Source organism: Spermophilus citellus (assembly GCF_964194105.1).
Source record: "Spermophilus citellus genome assembly, chromosome: 18".
In the NCBI taxonomy this organism is placed as follows: Eukaryota; Metazoa; Chordata; class Mammalia; order Rodentia; family Sciuridae; genus Spermophilus; species Spermophilus citellus.
Window position 1 is genome coordinate 10,960,992 of NC_138200.1, and position 18,288 is coordinate 10,979,279.

The following is an 18,288-nucleotide window of genomic DNA, read 5'->3' on the forward strand; positions in this document are numbered from 1 at the left end:
TCTGTGGTCTGGGTGCTGAGGCCACAGGGTGCGTGAGGGGCGGTGGTGTGAGTCTGTCTGACGGCCCGGCCTCCCTAGGCATGGGCCGCAGCTTGCCCTTCCTGACCTGGGATTCACTGTCCGTCACTCCAGCCTGGGCCCCAGGAGGCCGGGCCCCTTATGGCGGGTCCTGGCTGTCGAGAGCGACTACTTACTCCGGGACATGTGGACCGTGGCGAGCCGGCGGTACAGGGCCTTCTGCCGGGGGTCGGGGTGGAAGCCGCTCTTGGTGAAGTAGACGTGGATGTAGATGGAGCCATTCTGCTGCACGCTCTGGAAGACAGACGGCAAGCTGGGCGGGCCACTGGGCAGAAGGAGCACGGAAGCCCTGCCAGTCACCTCTCCCAGAAGCTGCTGTCCCCACTTCTCCAGCCGTTTACAAGGGCCCGGCTGAGGCAAGAGGACCCAAGTTTGAGAACAGCTCAGCAACTTAGCGAGACCCTGCCTCAAAGAACAATTCAGGAAAGGGCTGGGATGTAGCTGGGCGGTAGAGGGCTTCAGCCCCATCCCCAGGTCCACACCAAAATAAAAAAAAGAATACAGGGATGAGTAGGTGGACCAGAACCCAGGGTGCAGGCTCCTGGGACCACCGCACGACACACTGTCCCCTCCACGTTCTTTGTCCTGCCTCCCACTGCCCAGCTCCACCAAAGCCTTTCTCGGGCTAACCCTCCCCGTCTGTGGGAAGGGGCTGCTCCCGCTAAATACAGACGAGGAAACCAAGGCTGAGGGGCCGCAGGCTGCCTGAGGCTCAGAGTGGAGGGCCCCGGGCAGCTCTGAGCAGAGCTGGGACTCACTCGGCACCAGGTCCTGCCTGTGAAGTCCATCCCTGACTGCACCCCAAAACTTTGAAGGAGGGAACACCCAAGTCCATGGAAGTAGCTCTCGCCAGTGGCTGGCCAGTCCCCAGCCTCCTCTCGGCCTTGGGGTGGGGGCTGGGCTTGGTATCCTGGCAGGTGGTGTCACCTGCCTAAGACAGACTGCGTCCACATCCTCCAGCCACACAGACAGGGCAGAGGCGCCCCACACTCCTGGAGGCTGAGAAGGCCTGCTGAGAAGAGGCCGAGACTCAAACCAGGGAGGCTCCTCGCTGCTTCACAGTCGCTGAGCCTGTGCTTGGTGCCCTGCTGGGCTACAATGACAGGGACACAGATGTGACTGAACTGGCTGCAGACTTAACCCTCATAGGGCTCAAACATTACGAGGGAGAAAGATCTGTCCCCAAACAGGAAGGCCCAGCGTGGGCAGGGAAAGATGGGAAGTCCTGCCGGCTACGAGGACCCAGAGAGGGAGTGTGACCAAGCCCGAGTGGCAGGAGGGCTTCCTGGAAGAGGCTCGATTTGAACCTGAGCTGCCAGTGTCCAGAGACGGAGACCCCAAGTTTGGATTTCTCACAAGCTACGTGACCCTGGAGAAGTCGCCACACTTCTCTGTACCCCAGTTTCCCTGCCTGTCAAATGGGGACAACAATAGTTGCTCCCTCATAGGGTGCGAGAGGTTTCCCTGCTGGGTGAGTGCTTGGTCAACATTATTCTGAAACTGGGCTTCCTGACACCCTGGTGATGAGGCGGCCCTGGAGGAAGATCACTGCGCTCTTACTGCTTAAAGCTCGGGCCGCGCAATCTTGGATGTGGCTGGGAGAATCGCACACCAATTCCACCCCACCCAGCTCCTCAGGAGGCAGAGGAAGCCCAGGGACTTCAGGGCTGGACCTGCGGGAGGCGTCCCCAATGGGCCCGGACCACAAGCACCCACCTGCGGGATGTCAAGCTCGGCGAAGTGCTCATAGCAGCCGTCGGCGTTCTCGCCACTAGTCCAGTCTCCGTACACGAGGTCGTGCTGCTCCCAGAACAGGGCCGATGTGGCGTTGAAGTCTGTAAAGTGCTCGTGCTCTGAGATGTACACGTGCAAGTTCTGTAGAGACGGGAAGAGTGCAGAGCTCAGAGCCTCTGAAGGCTGACGGATAAAGAGCAGGGGAAGAGCTGGGGGCAGGGGCCGGCACACTGACACAGGTTTGCCTGTCCTACTCTGAGTCTGACATCCATAAGCACAAAGCACCTCAGGCTGGCAGGAGCCAGGTGTGGTGGTGCATGCCTGAATCAGGAGGCTGAGGCAGGAGGATCACAAGTTTGACCAGCCTCAGCAACTTAGTGTGACCCTGTCTCAAAACAAAAAATATAGCTCAATGGTAAAGCACCCTGATTCAAACACCAGTACAAAGCTAGGGAAAGGGAAGGGAAAGGGAAGGGAAGGAAAAGGGAAGGAAAAGGGAAGGGGAAGGGAAGGGGAAGGGAAGGGAAAGGGAAGGGGAAGGGAAGGGAAGGGAAAGGGAAGGGAAAGGGAAGGGAAAGGGAAGGGGAAGGGAAGGGGAAGGGAAGGCGAAGGGAAGGGGAAGGGAAGGGGAAGGGAAGGGAAGGGGAAGGGGAGGGAAAGGGGAGGGGAAGGGAAGGGGAAGGGAAGGGGAAGGGGAAGGGAAGGGGAAGGGGAGGGGAAGGGGAAGGGGAAGGGGAAGGGGAAGGGGAAGGGGAAGGGAAGAGAAGGGGAAGGGGAAGGGGAAGGGGAAGGGGAAGGGGAAGGGAAGGGGAAGGGAAAGGGAAGGGGAAGGGAAGGGAAGAAATTTAAGAGGCAGGACCTCCCTGGATAACCCCTCCTCCACTGCCCCCCCTTCACCGGCAGGCCCCAGGGCTAGTGACTTGGGAGTGGGCAGGCTTTGGAGAATACCCTCCTTGGCCAGGCCATCTTAGTCTTCTGCAGTCCTGAGGGCCTACTCAAGAACAGCTCTGCAGGAGTCACCTCCCACCAGAACCCTGGGAAGCTGCCTGGGAGCTGCCTGGTACCGGCCCTCCGTCCCCCGTCCCTCCCTGCTCCCCTGTGTGCCTCCCATCACAACTCTAAGGGCTGGACAGACTTCTGGAATCACAGCTAACGCCCTGCTGGGACAGTTTTTAAATAACTGAGTGAAGTCTTTGGCGCCCCGCCTCAACATCAACCGCACAAAACAAAATGCCCAAGGAGCTCACCATTTCCTTCCACGTGGCCCAGGTTGTACAAGCCAGCGGTGGCCAGGGTCTGCTCCCTCCCGACAGCCCAGCACTGTCACTCCTCCACCACCCACACCACCTCCCACCCAGCAGTTACCATTAAAGTGTCTTTGGGGAACAGGTTGCGGCTGGCGACACGTGGGGCTCCCCCGGGGCCCGTCTGGTCCTGAGGGGCCGGCCCTCGGCGGAACCAGCTGCTGATGGCCCAGATGACGAAGATCCTGAGGAGGAAGCACACAGGGCTGAGCCACCGGCCTGCCCCCAGCAACCCAGCGCCTCACTGGGCACCTGCGTTCCGGGGGTCTGGCTAGTGGCTGTGACCAAGTCGGGGAGGGTCCCCAAAAAGTCAGTCACAAGAGGACCCCAAAAGAGGTGTGGAGATAGGCCCAGGTGCCCGTGGGTGCTGGGGGCCTGGCACTGCCTGGTCCACATGGGGCCACCCTGACTCCCCCAGGGGCTCTGGGCAGTCACATGGCCTCATGAGCTCCCACACCTGAGAAGCACCGCCCCAACCCCGGGGTCCCCGCGTGAGAGAATCCTAAGAATCTGGAGTCCCAATATTTCAGGGACACAAAACCATACAAGAAGGAACATTTTCAAACTTCAAATCAACTGAAAACTGGGTTAGTCCTCATTTTTAGCCACAAGGTGAGGTCTTTCAGACCCACTCCAGAGGGAGCTGGGCTGTGTGGCTCAGTGGTGGAGCCTTGCCTAGCACAGGGGAGGCCCTGATTTCATCCTCAGCCCCCCACAAAAAATATATTAATTAATTAAAGGCAATGTGTCCACCTACGACTAATATATAAAGATAAATAAAAACAAAGATATTGTGTCTGTCCATCTACAACTAGAAAAAAATTTTTTTAAATAAAATAAAAAAATAAAAAGGAAAAATCAATTAATATACTAAGAATATATCGACACATTTAATATTTGTTAATTACAAATGTTGAAAAAAATGAGAATACATTTGGCCCTCAGTATCTGCAGGTTTTGCATCCATAGCCAACCAAGCTCAGATAAAAAATATTCATATTCAGGGGAAAAAAAACCGGCCAGGCGCGGTGGTGCCTGCCTGCAGTGCCAGTTCTTCAGGAGGCTGAAGCAGGAGGATCCCTGGAGCCCAGGAGCTCCAGGCCAACCTGGGCAACACAGCGAGACCCTGTCTTCCTAAAAAACAACAAAGAGGCTGGGTGCAGTGGCGCACACCTATAATCCCAGCGGCTCAGGAGGCTGAGGCAAGAGGAATGCAAGTTCAAAGCCAGCCTCAGCAACTTGGCGAGACCCTGTCTTTAAATAAAATATAAAATGGGCTGGGGATGTGGCTCAGTGTGTGCGTGTTTGAGACAGTGTGTGTGTGAGAGAGAGAAACAGAGAGACAGACACTAGGGACTGAGCCCAGGGGTGCTCTACCACTGAGCCATATCCCCAGCCTCCTTTATAAATTTGAGACAGGGTCTCGCTGAATTGCTGAGACTGGCCTCAAACTTGCCATCTTCTTGCCTCAGCCTCCCAGCAGCTGGGATTAAAGGCACGTGCCACTGTCCAGCTGAGAAGCCTGGATTTTGAGCTGGGATGCAGCTCAGTGGGAGCACCCACCTGTTATGCACAAGGCCCTGGGCTCCATCCCCAGCACCACAAAAACAAAAGCTTGTAAAGTGGAAAAGGACCAGGTGCTCCTCTGCCCCCGGCTGAGCTCGGTCAGGCGCAGGGACTTGCCTCTGCCTGCAGAAGCCATGAGGCCCAGGGGTCTGGGGTCTCAGGGGCCGTGGTCCAGCTCAGCCACCTGCTGCCTCCCCAAAAAGTCCCTGAGGCACACGGCTGGCATTCTCTGGGGACCCAACCGCCTCCATGAGAAGTTCCCATTTTAGTAAATACTCCCAGGAACATTTGGGAGCCAAGACACCCACAGGCAGCTCCATCCTGCCTAGTGAGGAGCCCATGGAGGTCCCCAACCCTCTGGGCTCCTGGGTCCCAGAAGGAAAGTCCGCTGAATAAAACCAGGCAGGCTGGGGCTCCATTCCCTAGTTCTCTGGAGAACATGTGTCACCATGGTCTTCAGGGCCTTTGTGGAAGGCTCATAGACACGGTCCTCTGCTCATGGAGCCAGGCCTACAGGGCCTGGACCCTCCTGGCACTTTTTTTTTAGAGAGAGAGAGAGAGAGAGAGAGAATTTTTTAATATTTATTTTTTAGTTTTCAGTGGACACAACATCTTTGTTTGTATGTGGTGCTGAGGATCGAACCCGGGCCACACACATGCCAGGCGAGTGCGTTACCACTTGAGCCACATCCCCAGCCCCGACACTTTTCAATTTACCTGAGTAAGCAAATAAAACAGACTTTAAGTCCTCCCTCACTCCCTCGCACCCAAACTACAGCCCTACAGCCACCAGTTCAGAAAAATTGTAAATATGATTTCTTTCCCTTTTTTCTCATTACTAGGAATTGAACCCTGGGTCTCAGCAGGCTTAGGCCAGTGCTCCGCCACTGAGCCACATCTCGAGCACCCTTTGTATCTTACTCTGAGACGAGTGCTCTAGAGTGGTCCAGGTTGGCCTCAAACCTGTGATCCTTCTGCCTCAGGCTCCTGAGTCTCTGGGATTACAGGTGTGCATCACCATACTCAGCTGGAAACTTGTAAATGTATAAAAAGACATAAATTAAAACTCCTAGCTGGCCAGGTACAAGGTGCTCGGCAACTCCGCGAGACCCAGTCTCTAAATAAAATACAAAATGGGCTGGGGAGGTGGCTCAGTTCAATTCCCGGTACAAAAAAAAAAAACCTCCTAGCTGGACACCGGAATGCACGCCTGTAATCCCAGTGACTCTAGAGGCAGAGGCAGGAGGATCATAAGTTCAAAGCCAGTCTCAGCCACCTAGTAAGTCCTTGTTTCAAAATATAAATAAACAGGGCTGGGATGTAGCTCTGTGGTGAAGCACCCCGAGTTCAATCCCTGAGTGATGGAGAGGGAGAAAACAAAACAAACCAAACCCCCCATCTCCCCACTCCTTTATACACCCAGTGCTGACCATCTCCACCCCAGCAACCACGGGCCTAGTTTGAGGACAAGCTCAAATGCACACATGCCACCCGTCCCCAGGGCCTAGTTCACATAATCTCCCTAAAGCTGTGAGGAGTTCACGGGACCCTGAAAATAAACCCTGAACCTCAATTTAAGAACTCCAACACAGATGGGAGGATGACAAGTTTGAGGCCAGCCTAGGAAACGTAGTGAGACCTGTCTGAAAATAAAATAAAAAAGTACTCAAAGGTAGAGTGTGTGCCTAAGGTGTGAAGGCCCTGGCTTCCATTCCCAGCACTCGGGGGGGTGCAGACAGGCAGGGGCAGCGGCGGTGGTGCATGCCTTTAATCCCAGTTACTTGGGACGCTCATAAATTCAAGGCCAGCCTGGGGCTACCCATTGAGACCCTAAATCAAAATTGAAAATAAAAAGCACTGCCAGATGTGGTGGAGCACACCTATAATCCCAGCAACTCAGGAGGCTGAGGCAGGAGGACTACAAGTTTGAGGCCAGCCTCAGCAACTTTGCAAGACCCTCAGCAACTTAACAAGACCCTGTCTCAAAATAAATAATAAGAAGTGCTGGGGCAGTTAGGTGGCCCTGGGTTTACCTCTGAACCAAAAAAAAAAAACAAAAAACAAAAACAAAAAAACACACCTTAAAAGATGACTCCAGGGCTGGGGATGTGGCTCAAGCGGTAACGCACTCGCCTAGCATGCTTGAGCCCCTGGGTTCGATTCTCAGCACCACATAAAAGTAAAATAAAGATACAGTGTCTAGGCCTCCTTTTCTTGGCGGAAACCAGGCGTGCGGTCCTGCTTCCCGTTGTGTATGGAGGCAGAAGGAAAGGGTTCTGTCCCCTCGGCGTCATGTCTTCGGTGCCCGCGGTTTCCTGTCTGCCGGTTCTATCCTCAAGCGCCGAGACAAGGTTAAAAAAAAAAAAAAAAAAGATACTGTGTCCACCTTAAAAACAAAGATGACTCCAGATAAAATGGTCTGTGTGCACCCACCCAGCTGACGGCGGCGCGGCTGGTTCTCAGGGAGGAAATGAGCCTGCGGTGAGTCTGTATTAGAGCTCTTTCATCCGCGGCAAGCTCCCTTCTGTACTGATGCAGAAAGATTCCTCAGATACCTTGCTAATGAGAAAACACCAAGGAGAGGCCAGTGTGTGACACAGCCTGCTTCTTCTGTAAAAATGAGGGGAAGGATACAAGTAATCTATGCAGAGCTGCTGGGCCATGAAAAATGAGTGACACAGAATAAGATCCTAAATACTTACATGGCCATCGGGGAAGGGAGGGGGAAGGAGCTCAGGATGGAGAAGCCTGGGGCACCAGCGGCAGGAGCATGCCCAGGCTTAGGGGCTGAACACCCAGAAGAGAGTTCTTCCTGCACAGCTCCCGGTAACCCGTGGGACTCTAAGGATTGACCCAGGAGTGCTCCACCACTGAGCCCCAGCCCCAGCCCTTTTTATTTTCAGACAGGGTCTTACTAAGTTGCTGAGACTGGCTTTGAACTTGCCATCCTCCTGAGCCACCGGGATTACAGGATGTGCCACCATGCCTGGCTATATGACACTCTTGGAGGACACCAGGCAGATGACTCTGTCCCACGGCAGAATGTGATTGACAACTGTGTCAGATTTTGTGGGTTATTTTTTAGTTGTACATGGACACGGTATATTTTGTTTAATTTTTTTTTGTGGTGAAAAGGATCGAACTCAGGGCTCACACGTGCTAGACGAGCGCTCTGCCGCTGAGCCCCAGCCCCAGCCCATAATGAAAGCAATGAAAAGCAATGTCACACTGGTGACATGGCTTCTCATAGAATCCATTTGATGACCCTTGGTCAGCACTCCCATCTGTGAGGTGGAAACTGAGGCACAGGAAAGGTGATCACCTGAGCAGGTGCCACAGCTGAGAGGTGACAGAGCCGTGCTGAGGCCGGCTCTCCCAAGCGATCGGAGCCACCCCTGCCCCCAACCTTCTCTGCCCCAAATGATATTAGCTGATTCGCTATTTTGGACAAGTGGGTTGCTCATAATTTTTCTTAGACAAGTTTGTCTTTGAGCATCCTAATGTGAGCCGCTTAGGGCCAATTACTAGGTATGTGCTCACCAGATGGCCACCAACCAATAGTCCCGCCTTTTCTTTTTTTTTTTTTCTTTTTTTTTTTTTTTTTAGAGAATTTTAATATTTATTTTTTTTAGTTTTCGGCGGACACAACATCTTTGTATGTGGTGCTGAGGATTGAACCCGGGCCGCACGCATGCCAGGCGAGTGCACTACCGCTTGAGCCACATCCCCAGCCCCTGCCTTTTCTTTAGTGTTGGCCCTCCAGAGCTGCAGGTTTCACTTACATGAAATCAACCAACCGCAGATAGAAAGCATTCAAAAATAAAAACTGCTTCTGAACATGTATAAACCTTTTTCATCTCATTATTCCCTGAACAGTACAGTGTAACACCTGTTTACGCAGCATGTGCACTGTGTTAGGCATTACAAGAGATCTAGGGATGACTGAAAGTCAACGGGAAAGCGCCGCACACCTGTGATCCCAGTGACTAGGGAGGATGGCAAGTTCAAAAGCCAGCCTCAGGAACTTGGTGAAGCCCTAGGCAATTTAGTGAGACTCTGGCTCTAAATAAGAAATTTTAAAAAAGGGTTGGAGATGAGGCTCGGTAAAGCATCCTTGGGTTCCATTCCTTTCTCTCCCCTCCAAAATAGTGAAGTAAATGGGAGCCTGTGAGCAGGGTGTACGCAGACTCCACATGGCTTCACAGGACTTGGGAAATGTTGTACAACTGAGCTAAGCTCAGGCCCCTCATTTTTCTTTATACTCTTCTATGTTGTCTAAATTGTTTTATTTTGTATAATAAGTACATATGATTTACAAGTTTAGAGGAAATCTAATAAATTACAGATCTGCCCAACAATCTATAGACAGATCCCTGCCCCCACAGAATCACCCTCCTTTCACTTTAGGAACAGAATCACTGCTTTTCAGCAAGGTGCTTGGGTCCCCAGAATAAAGACTACATTTCCCAGCCTTCCCTGTGGCCGGCCCTGGTGATGTGCAGACATTCTAGCTAAGGGGATGGCAGGCACACCTGTAATGCCAGCGACTCAGGAGGTTAAGGCCGGAGGATCCCAAGTTTGAGGCCAGCCAGGCAACTTTGTGAAACCCTGTCTCAAATAATAAACATAAACAGTGTTGGGGATGTGGCTCAGTAGTAGAGTGCCCCTGAAGGAAAGGAAGAAAACAAAACTTACACCTTTCTGCTGTGTAATTCCTCACAGTTGAAAGAGGTCAGATGACTGCCTAACTGTATGGCCTGGTCTTTTGACCATTTTACTGAAGTACCTCTCCAAAAAGAAGAGAACAAAGAAATGTCCATTTTACAGATGGGTAAATAAGGGCACAAACAGAAAAAGGGCCTGTTATAGGTGTAGACAAGACAGGGACAAAACCAAGTGTCAGATATACCACCCCATTCCACCTATTATCCCCCCAAGACTTCAGGCAACTAGACACTGAGGGCACAACCCTGAGTCCCACTGTTGGAAGGAACACGAGAATCCATACGCAAGAAGATACCATCGCCTGTCACAGGAAAACAAAGGCTGACTGTTCATCAGAGCTAACCAAAGCAGTAAAAGTCAGGGACAGGGGGCTGGAGCTGGGGCTCAGCAGTAGAGCGCTTGCCAAGCACATGTGAGGTCCTGGGTTTGATCCTCAGCACCCATAAAAATAAATAAATAAAACAAAGGTATTGTGCCCAACTACAACTAAAAAGTTTAAAAAAAAGTCACAGCGACAGAAGTAGACATGGTGGTACATGCCTGTAATCCAGAGGACCGCAAGGTCAAGGCCAGTCTCAACAATTCAGCAAGACCTTTGGCAACTTAACAACACCCTGTCTCAAAATTTAAAAATTGGGGGTGTGGTTCAGTGGTAAAGCGTCCCTGGGTTCAATCTCTAGGGCCAAAAAAAGAGAGAGACAGACACGCGTGCGCGCACACACACAGAAAGTATACAAATGTCAGAAGGCAGCGAGAAGACAAAGTGGGGAGTCTGTATTCAGTGGGTTTCAGTTTGGGAAGGTGAACAGCGTGACAGGCATGCATCAGGGTGAATGTACTTTTGCATCTGGTTGGGGTCTGGGGGTACAACTGGGCACTCTATCACTGAGATACACCCCAGTATTTTTGTTTTTTATTTATTTCTATTTTGGGGGTACTAGGGATTGAACCCAGGGATACTTTACCACTGAGCTACAACCCTAGTCCATTTTATTTTTTATTCTGTGACAGAGTCTCGCTAAGTTGCCCAGACTGGCTTTGAACTTGTGATCCTCCTGCCTCAGCCTCCCAAATCACGGGGATTACAGGAGTGCGCCATCTCACCTGGCAATGTGAATATACTTAATACCACAGGAGATTACACTTAGAAAGGCTTAAAATAGCTGGACATGATGGTGCACATCCGTAATCCCAGGAACTCTGACGGCGTAGGCAGGGTAGCCAATTTGAGGCCAGCAATTTAGCAAGACCCTGTCTCGAATTAAAAAATTAAAAGGACTGGGGCTGGGGTTGTGGCTCAGTGGTAAAGTGCTCACCTAACATGTGTGAGGCGCTGGGTTCAATCCTCAGCACCACATAAAAATAAATAAAATAAAGGTATTGTGTCCAACTACAACTAAAAAATAAAAATATATATATTTAAAAAAAAAAAGGATTTGGGATGTATCTCAATGGTAAAGTGTCTCTGGGTTTAATTCCTAGTCTCCCCACCACCCTTGCAAAGAATATACATATATATAGTTAAAATGGTCAATTTTTGTCTTCTGTTGCACTTGTGGGGATTGAAGGCAGGGTTCTGAGCACACTAGGCAAGTGGTCTATCACTAAGCAATACACCCAACCTTAAAATAGTAAATTTTCTCTGTAGAGGTTGCAGACTGAGTTGTGTTCCCCAAAATTCCTGTGTTGAAGGAATAACTCTTAGTACCTCAGTGACTATGTTTAGAGACGGCAATAATAATAATAATAATCAATAGGCAATTTAGCAGTAGACATGTGCTTAGTATGCATGAGGCCCTGGGTTTGACCCTCAGCACAATGAATAAAACCTTTTAAATAAGCAAGGCCAGGCACAGCTACTGGAACTGCAGCTACTTGGGAGGCCAAAGCAGGGGGTCATAAATTTGAAAGCTGCTCTCATTAAGCTTAGTGAGACCCTGTGGCAAAACAAAAAATAAAAAGGGTTAGGACAGTGACAGAGCACCCCTGAATTCAATCCCCAGTACCACAAAACAGAATAAAATTGAAATTAAGATGTCACTCAGGTTACATGAGGTCCTAATCCACCATGACTGGATTCCTTATAAGAGATTAGGACCCAGGGGGGGCTGGGAGTATAGCTCAGTTCGTAGAGTTTGTGCCTCCCATGCACAAGGCTCTGGGTTCAATCCCCAGCACTGCCCAAAAAAAGAGAGAGATTAGGGGGGCTCGGGATGTGTCTCAAGTGGTAGCGCGCTCGCCTGGCATGCGTGAGGCCCTGGATTCGATCCTCAGCACCACATACAAATAAAATATTGTGTCCACCTAAAACTAAAAAATAAACATTTAAAAAAGAGAGAGAGAGAAAGAGAGATTAGGACACAGAACAAAAAAAGAAGAGGGCTAGGGATGTGGCTCAGCAGTGGTGAGCACAGGCTCCCGTGTGCATCGCAGCACTGCGAAAAAATGAACTGCTATCACACGAAGAGTAAACCTCCGGGCTGAGGCTGTGGCTCAGGGGCAGAGCGCCCGCCTAGCACGTGTGAGGTACAGGGTTTGATCCTCAGCACCACATTAAAAATAAATAAATAAAATAAAAGTATTGTGTCCATCTACAACTAAAAAATATTAAAAAAAAAAAAAGTCACCCTCTCCCAGTGGGCAATGAGCATCACCCTCAGGTGAGTCTTCCTTTCTTCCTTCCGCTTTGCTTTTTTTCTTTTCCGGGGAGGGGGGAGGGGAGTACTGGCAACTGAACATGGGGGCACTTTACTCCTAGACCAGTCTTTATTTTTCATTTTGAGGTGGGATCTCACTAAGTTGCTCAGGGCCTCACGAGTTGCTGAGGCTGGATTTGAACGTGCAACCTTCCTGCCTCAGCCTCCCAAACCACTGGGATTATAGGCCTATGTACACCACTGCACCCAGTTTTCTTTTTTTAATGGCATCAGGGCTTGGCCCCAGAGCGTTACACGTGCTAGGCAAGTGCTCCACACTGTATTCTTTATTTTGAGACTGGGTTTTGCTAAGTTGCCCAGGCTGGACTCGAATTTGTGACCCTCCTGCCTCAGCCTGCCAAGTTACGGGGACTCCAGATGTTCAACACGGCACCTGACCCTTATGCTTTCCTTATTTGAAGTTCTCCAGTGAACAAACCCAATCCCCAGCTGCTTACCTGAACAGCACGCCTTTGATGACCTGCCAGGCATTGGGTGCTGGCTGAGGTGGTGGGTTCTGGGGTTGGGTGTCCGCCGGCGGGTCCCTCCCAATGCTGCCATTGCTGGTCACCTGTGGGGGACACACACCAGAGTTAGGAGAGGGAAAGGGACATGAGACAGGGCTATTTTAGGCACCACCACCCAATAAGGCCCAGGAGGGCCGGGCACAGAGAAGGCTGGACTAACAGCCAGAGAGTGCATAAATGACAGCACCGGGCAGGGAGCTGGGTTTTCTTCTCTCAGGAGGAAAATACTCCCTGAGTGCCTCCTCTGTGCTGGGGACATAGTGGTGACCCAGACAGCCCTGTGCTGACCTCCTGGGGATCTATAACCCAGGGGAGACAGACCTATCTCTAGACAGTGGTGACCCAAAGCAGACAGGGCTGGGATGCAGGAGCCCAGAAAGGACACCTGAGCCAGGCCAGGGCTCAGGGAGCTGAGACTGAAACTGCAGCAACTGGTAGGCGCAGGAGGCAGGGGCAGGGTCAGGGCAGGTGCAGAAACAGAGGTAAGAGCAGCCATATGAGGCTGGGGGCCGCCACTACTCCCTGAGGCTGCAGCCAGGACACAGGAGGCGTCTACTGGAGACAAGACAAGGGGTCTGTGACAGGGGCCAGACTGCAAGGCTGCGGTTTGTCTGAAAGGCCCTTCCCTTGGCAAATAGTTCCTGAAGCCTCCTGAGCCCAGTCCTGCCCTCCAGGGGCTGCTGGTCCAGAGGTGACACGGGGGACTAGGTTGAGCGGGAGCCATGCAGGGAGGTGGGCGCCCTGAACACGCACAGAGCCCGGGCGGGCTCCAAACCGCTCCAGAGGTTAAGCTACTGGTCTGGGTCACTCTGGAAGGACGAAGACGACAGCAGGAGGCCACAAGAGTCCTCACTGAAACAATGTTCAGAATCAGAAAACCCCTAAGGAGCGGGTGTGGGAGTCTGAGCACGGACCCTGCTGGCTTCCCCATCCCTGTCCCCCGGCCAGCAGCCCCTCGCCCATCAGGAGACAGAACCACAGCTACAGGCCAGTCTACTCAGGAGTACTGACCGGCACAGGGCCAGCACCAGGTGGAGCACGAGAACAGCCAACAAATACATGGCACCTGCTGCCCCCAAAGGACCTGCCCTCCCTTTTCCAAGGCCCTGCTGCCCGGCCCGCCCCACCAGGGCCCACTCTTTTGCAGTGTCTTTCTGTCCACTTCGCTTGGCAGACTGCACATGCCTGGGGAACAGGGCGAAGGCTGGGGCTGGCGCGTTACAGGTGTTTGTTGTCACCTCCTGTCCCCATCACCAGAAGATGCTCTTTCCTGCTGTTTCCCAAAGTACAGATCAACACTGAAGTCAGAAGTGGGGCTCCAGGGTCAGACACAGCTGTGGTCCTGGTCCCCCAGTTCTTGGCTACGACACCTTGGAAGGACATGTCACTTTGCCTCCCTGACCTGAGGGCCAGGTTATAAAAATGCTGGTACTAATCGGGAGAAGAGCTTTCCTTGAAGACACTGCTCCCTGCACACCTTCTGAGCCCCAGGCCCTGTGCCAGGGGGTGGGACCGCGGAGGTCTCGGCCTAGACCTAGGGACCAGAGGGAAGACAGGCAGGCCTGGAAAACCGGAAGAGTGCTCTGCAGAAACAAGAAGGGAGAGTGACAGCCACCGGGGCAGGGGTAGGTAGGGCGCAGGGTGGCCTGGGTGATCAGCGAGGACCCGAGGAGCTACCTTTGACACTTGTGTCAGACCCTCCCCACAGGGAGCCCAAGGACGGGTATTCTCTCAAGAGGGAAAAGTATGGGTGAGGGACTGGATGCGGTGGCACATTTCTGTAATTCCAGAGGACTAAAAGTTCAAGGCCAGTGCTGGAACATAGTGAGACCCTGACTCAAAGCAAAGAAGGCTGGGTTCCAGGTGAGATGGTGCACACCTGTAATCCCAGTGGCTCGGGAGGCTGAGGCAGGAGGATTGCCAGTGCAAAGCCAGCCTCAGCCACTCAGCAAGATCCTAGAAGACCCTGTCTCTAAATAAAATATAAAAAAGGGCTGGGGATGTGGCTCAGTGGGTCAGTGCCCCTGGGTTCGATCCCTGGTACCAAAGATGGGGGGGTAGTGAGGAGACGGGGGAGCTTTTGAAGGAGATGAAATCTAGTTGGTCCCACATTAGTGGGTTCTGCATCCAAGGATTCCACCTGTTGTGAATGGAAAATATCCAGGTGGGGGGATTTGCATCTGTACTTTTACTTTTTCTTATTACCATTCACCCTAAAGGATACAGTAAAGCTTTGTTCTTTCTTTTTTTTTTTTTTTTTTTTTGGTACTGGGGATTAACCCAGGGGCACTTTACCACCAAGCCACATCCTCAGTCCTTTTTAATTTTTATTTTAAGACAGGGTGTTGCCATCTTGCTGAGGTTGGCCTTGACACATCCTCCAGCCTCAGCCTCCAGAGTTGCTGGGTTCCAGGCCTTGCTCCTGTTCTGTTTACATAGTATTTACATTGTATTAGTATTGTGAGTCGACCAGAAATGACCTCTGTGTAGGTTGTATGCAAATATCATAGCATTTTACATAAAGGCCTGGAGCAGCCCCGGCTGGGGGGAAGGGGAGTCCTGGGACTAGTTCCTGTGGATTCTGAGGAAGGACTGATTCTCAGGCCAGATGTGAGGTTCTCCACTGCACAAGTGTGCTAAAGGCCACTCTGCCTCCACCAACACAGACAAGTTCAGAGTGACTCCTCTTTCTCAAAGAGTAAAGGCCAAGTCTTCACGGTGGCCTAGCAAAGTAAGTGCCCCCTCCTCCCTCTCCAGAGGCGCAGCCAGCTGCTGGCTCTTCCTATACCACACCAAGAGTGCTCGTCCCAAGGCCTTTGCAGACACTGTTCCATTTAGCTGAAAAGCTTTTCCCTCACGTGTTTTTGTGACTCCCTCCCACACCTCCTTTAGGTCTTTAGTCAAGTGTCACCTCCTCAGAGAAGCCTTCCTGGACCACCTCTTTAAACTGCAGCCAGTCAGGCATAACAGTTTATGGTTGTGATCACAGTAACATGGGAAGCTGAGGCAGGAGGATCGCAAGTTCAAAGCCTTAGAAACTTAACAAGGCCCTGTCTCAAAAAAAAGGGACAAGGATGTGGCTCAGTGGGAGAATGCCCCTGTGTTCAATCCCCAGTTCAAAAAAAAACAACAACAGGGTTGGGGATGTGGCTCAAGCGGTAGCGCGCTCGCCTGGCATGCGAGCGGCCCGGGTTCGATCCTCAGCACCACATACCAACAAAGATGTTGTGTCCGCCGAGAACTAAAAAATAAATATTAAAAATTCTCTCTCTCTCTCTCTCCTCTCTCACTCTCTCTTTAAAAAAAAAAAAACAACAACAACAAAAAAAGATTTTAATAACTCAGGAGGCTGAGGCAGGATGGCAGCAAGTTTGAGGCCAGCCTCAGCACCCTGGTGAGACCCTGTGTCCACAAACAAACAAACCAAAATAATAATAATAATAAAGAAAGAAAGGAAAGGAAAAGGAAGGACGAAGGACGGGGCTGCTGGCCTGGGTTCAATCTCCAGAACCAAAAACATTAGCTGCAGCTCTCCCTCCCACCACCCCACTGCGCGTTCCCACCACCCCACTGCGCGTCCCCACCACAGCTTCACTTCTGTCCATGGCACTTACTGCCACCCAGGACGCTGTGTGTTCTTCCTATTTATCTTGTTACTACTCGTCCCTGTTCATACTTCCCTCCTCCCCAGCCTCTAGGGGAGCAGGGCTTCCAGGAGGGCAGGGCCTGTTTGTCCACAGCTGTGTCCCCGGCAGGCAGTGCTGATTCCACTCGTATCAGCTGAAGGACTCAACAATGGCGCTGTGGGCTCTAGGCCTGAGCTCCTGGCTGAGACGAGCAAGCTGGCTGGCGCACACGATTGGGTGAGGGTCTGCCCACTCTGGGGCTGTGTTAGGCCCCCAGGTTGGTGGACGGCGGCAGGGACAGTGAACATATCAAGTGACTAAGACAGAGCGCCCACTCTTGGGCCTGCATGTCCAATCTCACACACAACACCTGGGAACATCCCCAAGGGCCCAGGAAGCAGCTGCTGCTGCTGGCAGGACGGGAGGAAACCGGGCTCACGCTCTGGGGAACCTCACCTCAGCCCAGCTTCTGGTTCAAGACCCATTAATTCCACAAACCCTGAGCATCTCCTCATGCCTGGCCCTAAGCAGAGCAGTGCTAGGGACACAATGGTGACCAAGATAGTCCTGGCTCTGCCCTCCTAGGGCTCCCACCTCAGTGGAATACAGACACCCACACCTGTTCCCAGACAGGGGCAATCCAGAGTGGGCAGCCTGGACAGGGGACCCCAGAGGGGGCACTTGACCCAGTCTGAGAGGATCAGAGAGAGCATTCCGGGGGAGAAGACATCTGAGATCTGGAGGATTAGTAAAGATCACTCAAGTGAAGAGGGAGAAACATGGAAAGGCTGTGAGGAAAGAGATCTGGGCACAAGACTGGAACTGGGGAGTTTCACAGTGGCTCACCCTCCTCTAGTCTAGTGGTTGTCAAGCAAGAGGGATTCTGCCCCCCTCCCAGGGGGCATTCACAACATTAAGAGACATTTTGGGGGTCACAAACAGGGAGGGGTGTGTATGCTATTGACATCTAGTGTAGAGCCCACAGATGTTGCTGAACATCCTCAGGTTCATGGGGCAGCTCCCCACAACAAAGACTGTTCAATCTAAAATTTCAATAGCACCAGACTTGAGAAATCCTAGTTTAATATAAATAAGAGTCAGATCATGCAAGGCCTCAATTTGCTTAAAAAAAAAAATTGTACTTTTTCCTAAAAGCCAAGGGTAAGCATTGACAACTTTCAAGTAGAGATGGACAAGAGAAGATCTAGGTTTCTGGAAGTTCAGGGCAACCTGAGCTATAGTCTCTGCAGCCAACCCCACCCATGAGAGGAGGAAAGACCTCCTTTCTTAAAGACTGGGAAGCTCCTGAAGACAAGGCCTATGTTTTCATTCCAACAGGAACTTCACCATTTCCTGAGTTGCCAAGCCCTGAAATGCTGAAAAGATCCAGTCCAGATGGGCTGGGCTCTATCCCCAAATTTCCTCCTGGCATCCTCCCCAGGTGATATTATTTGTCCTCCTTTGGGCTCCCTGAGTCCCTGACCCAGACTTCTGTCACCACCCAAGTCATCCAAGATCATAACTCTTTGTTTATGGCAGTCTCCTCTCCCACTCCCCAGACAGCAGGAACATGGCTGGAGTCATCTTTGTGGCCCATCACAGGACTAGCCCTCCGGTCCACGACCTCCACTAATCACTGGAGAAACGAAGGCCCAAAAAAAGAAAGGAACTTGCCCAAGGTCACAGAGACAGTCAGCCTCATTCTCCCCTCCCAACCTGCACTTCTCTCCCCTGAGCTGCCTCCCACATGTCAGTGACATCCAGTGGGTGGGTCGACAGCACCTTGCTGTCACTCCATCCATTCCCCAGATGCCTGAATGGTGGTTGCCTACCTGGTATGCTCCACAGCCTCAGTTTAGTTTAGGCAACAATGGGTCAGCAGTCGTCTATACTTGGACCCATTTCCCCACAGGGTCAGTTTATGCTAAAAGCATCCCCATGCCAGTCCAGACACCCTGGACCAGGTTCCACATGGAATGGATGCCAAACTTAACCTGGGTGACCTTCTCCAAGCGCCTTAGTCTCGCTGTTT

General features: G+C 51.9%; 1 protein-coding gene across 1 annotated transcript in view; it reads right to left on the bottom strand.

Annotated features, from left to right (window-relative positions):
* CLPTM1 (CLPTM1 regulator of GABA type A receptor forward trafficking) overlaps positions 1 to 18,288 on the bottom strand; it is a 29,057-nt gene that overhangs the window by 10,132 nt on the left and 637 nt on the right. The window contains exons 2-5 of the mRNA XM_081275436.1: positions 12,562 to 12,674; positions 3,178 to 3,301; positions 1,795 to 1,953; positions 195 to 312 (exon numbers count right to left, since the gene is read on the bottom strand). Of these exons, the coding sequence (XP_081131562.1) occupies positions 195 to 312; positions 1,795 to 1,953; positions 3,178 to 3,301; positions 12,562 to 12,674 (514 nt within the window). The remainder of the gene's footprint in view (positions 1 to 194; positions 313 to 1,794; positions 1,954 to 3,177; positions 3,302 to 12,561; positions 12,675 to 18,288) is intronic.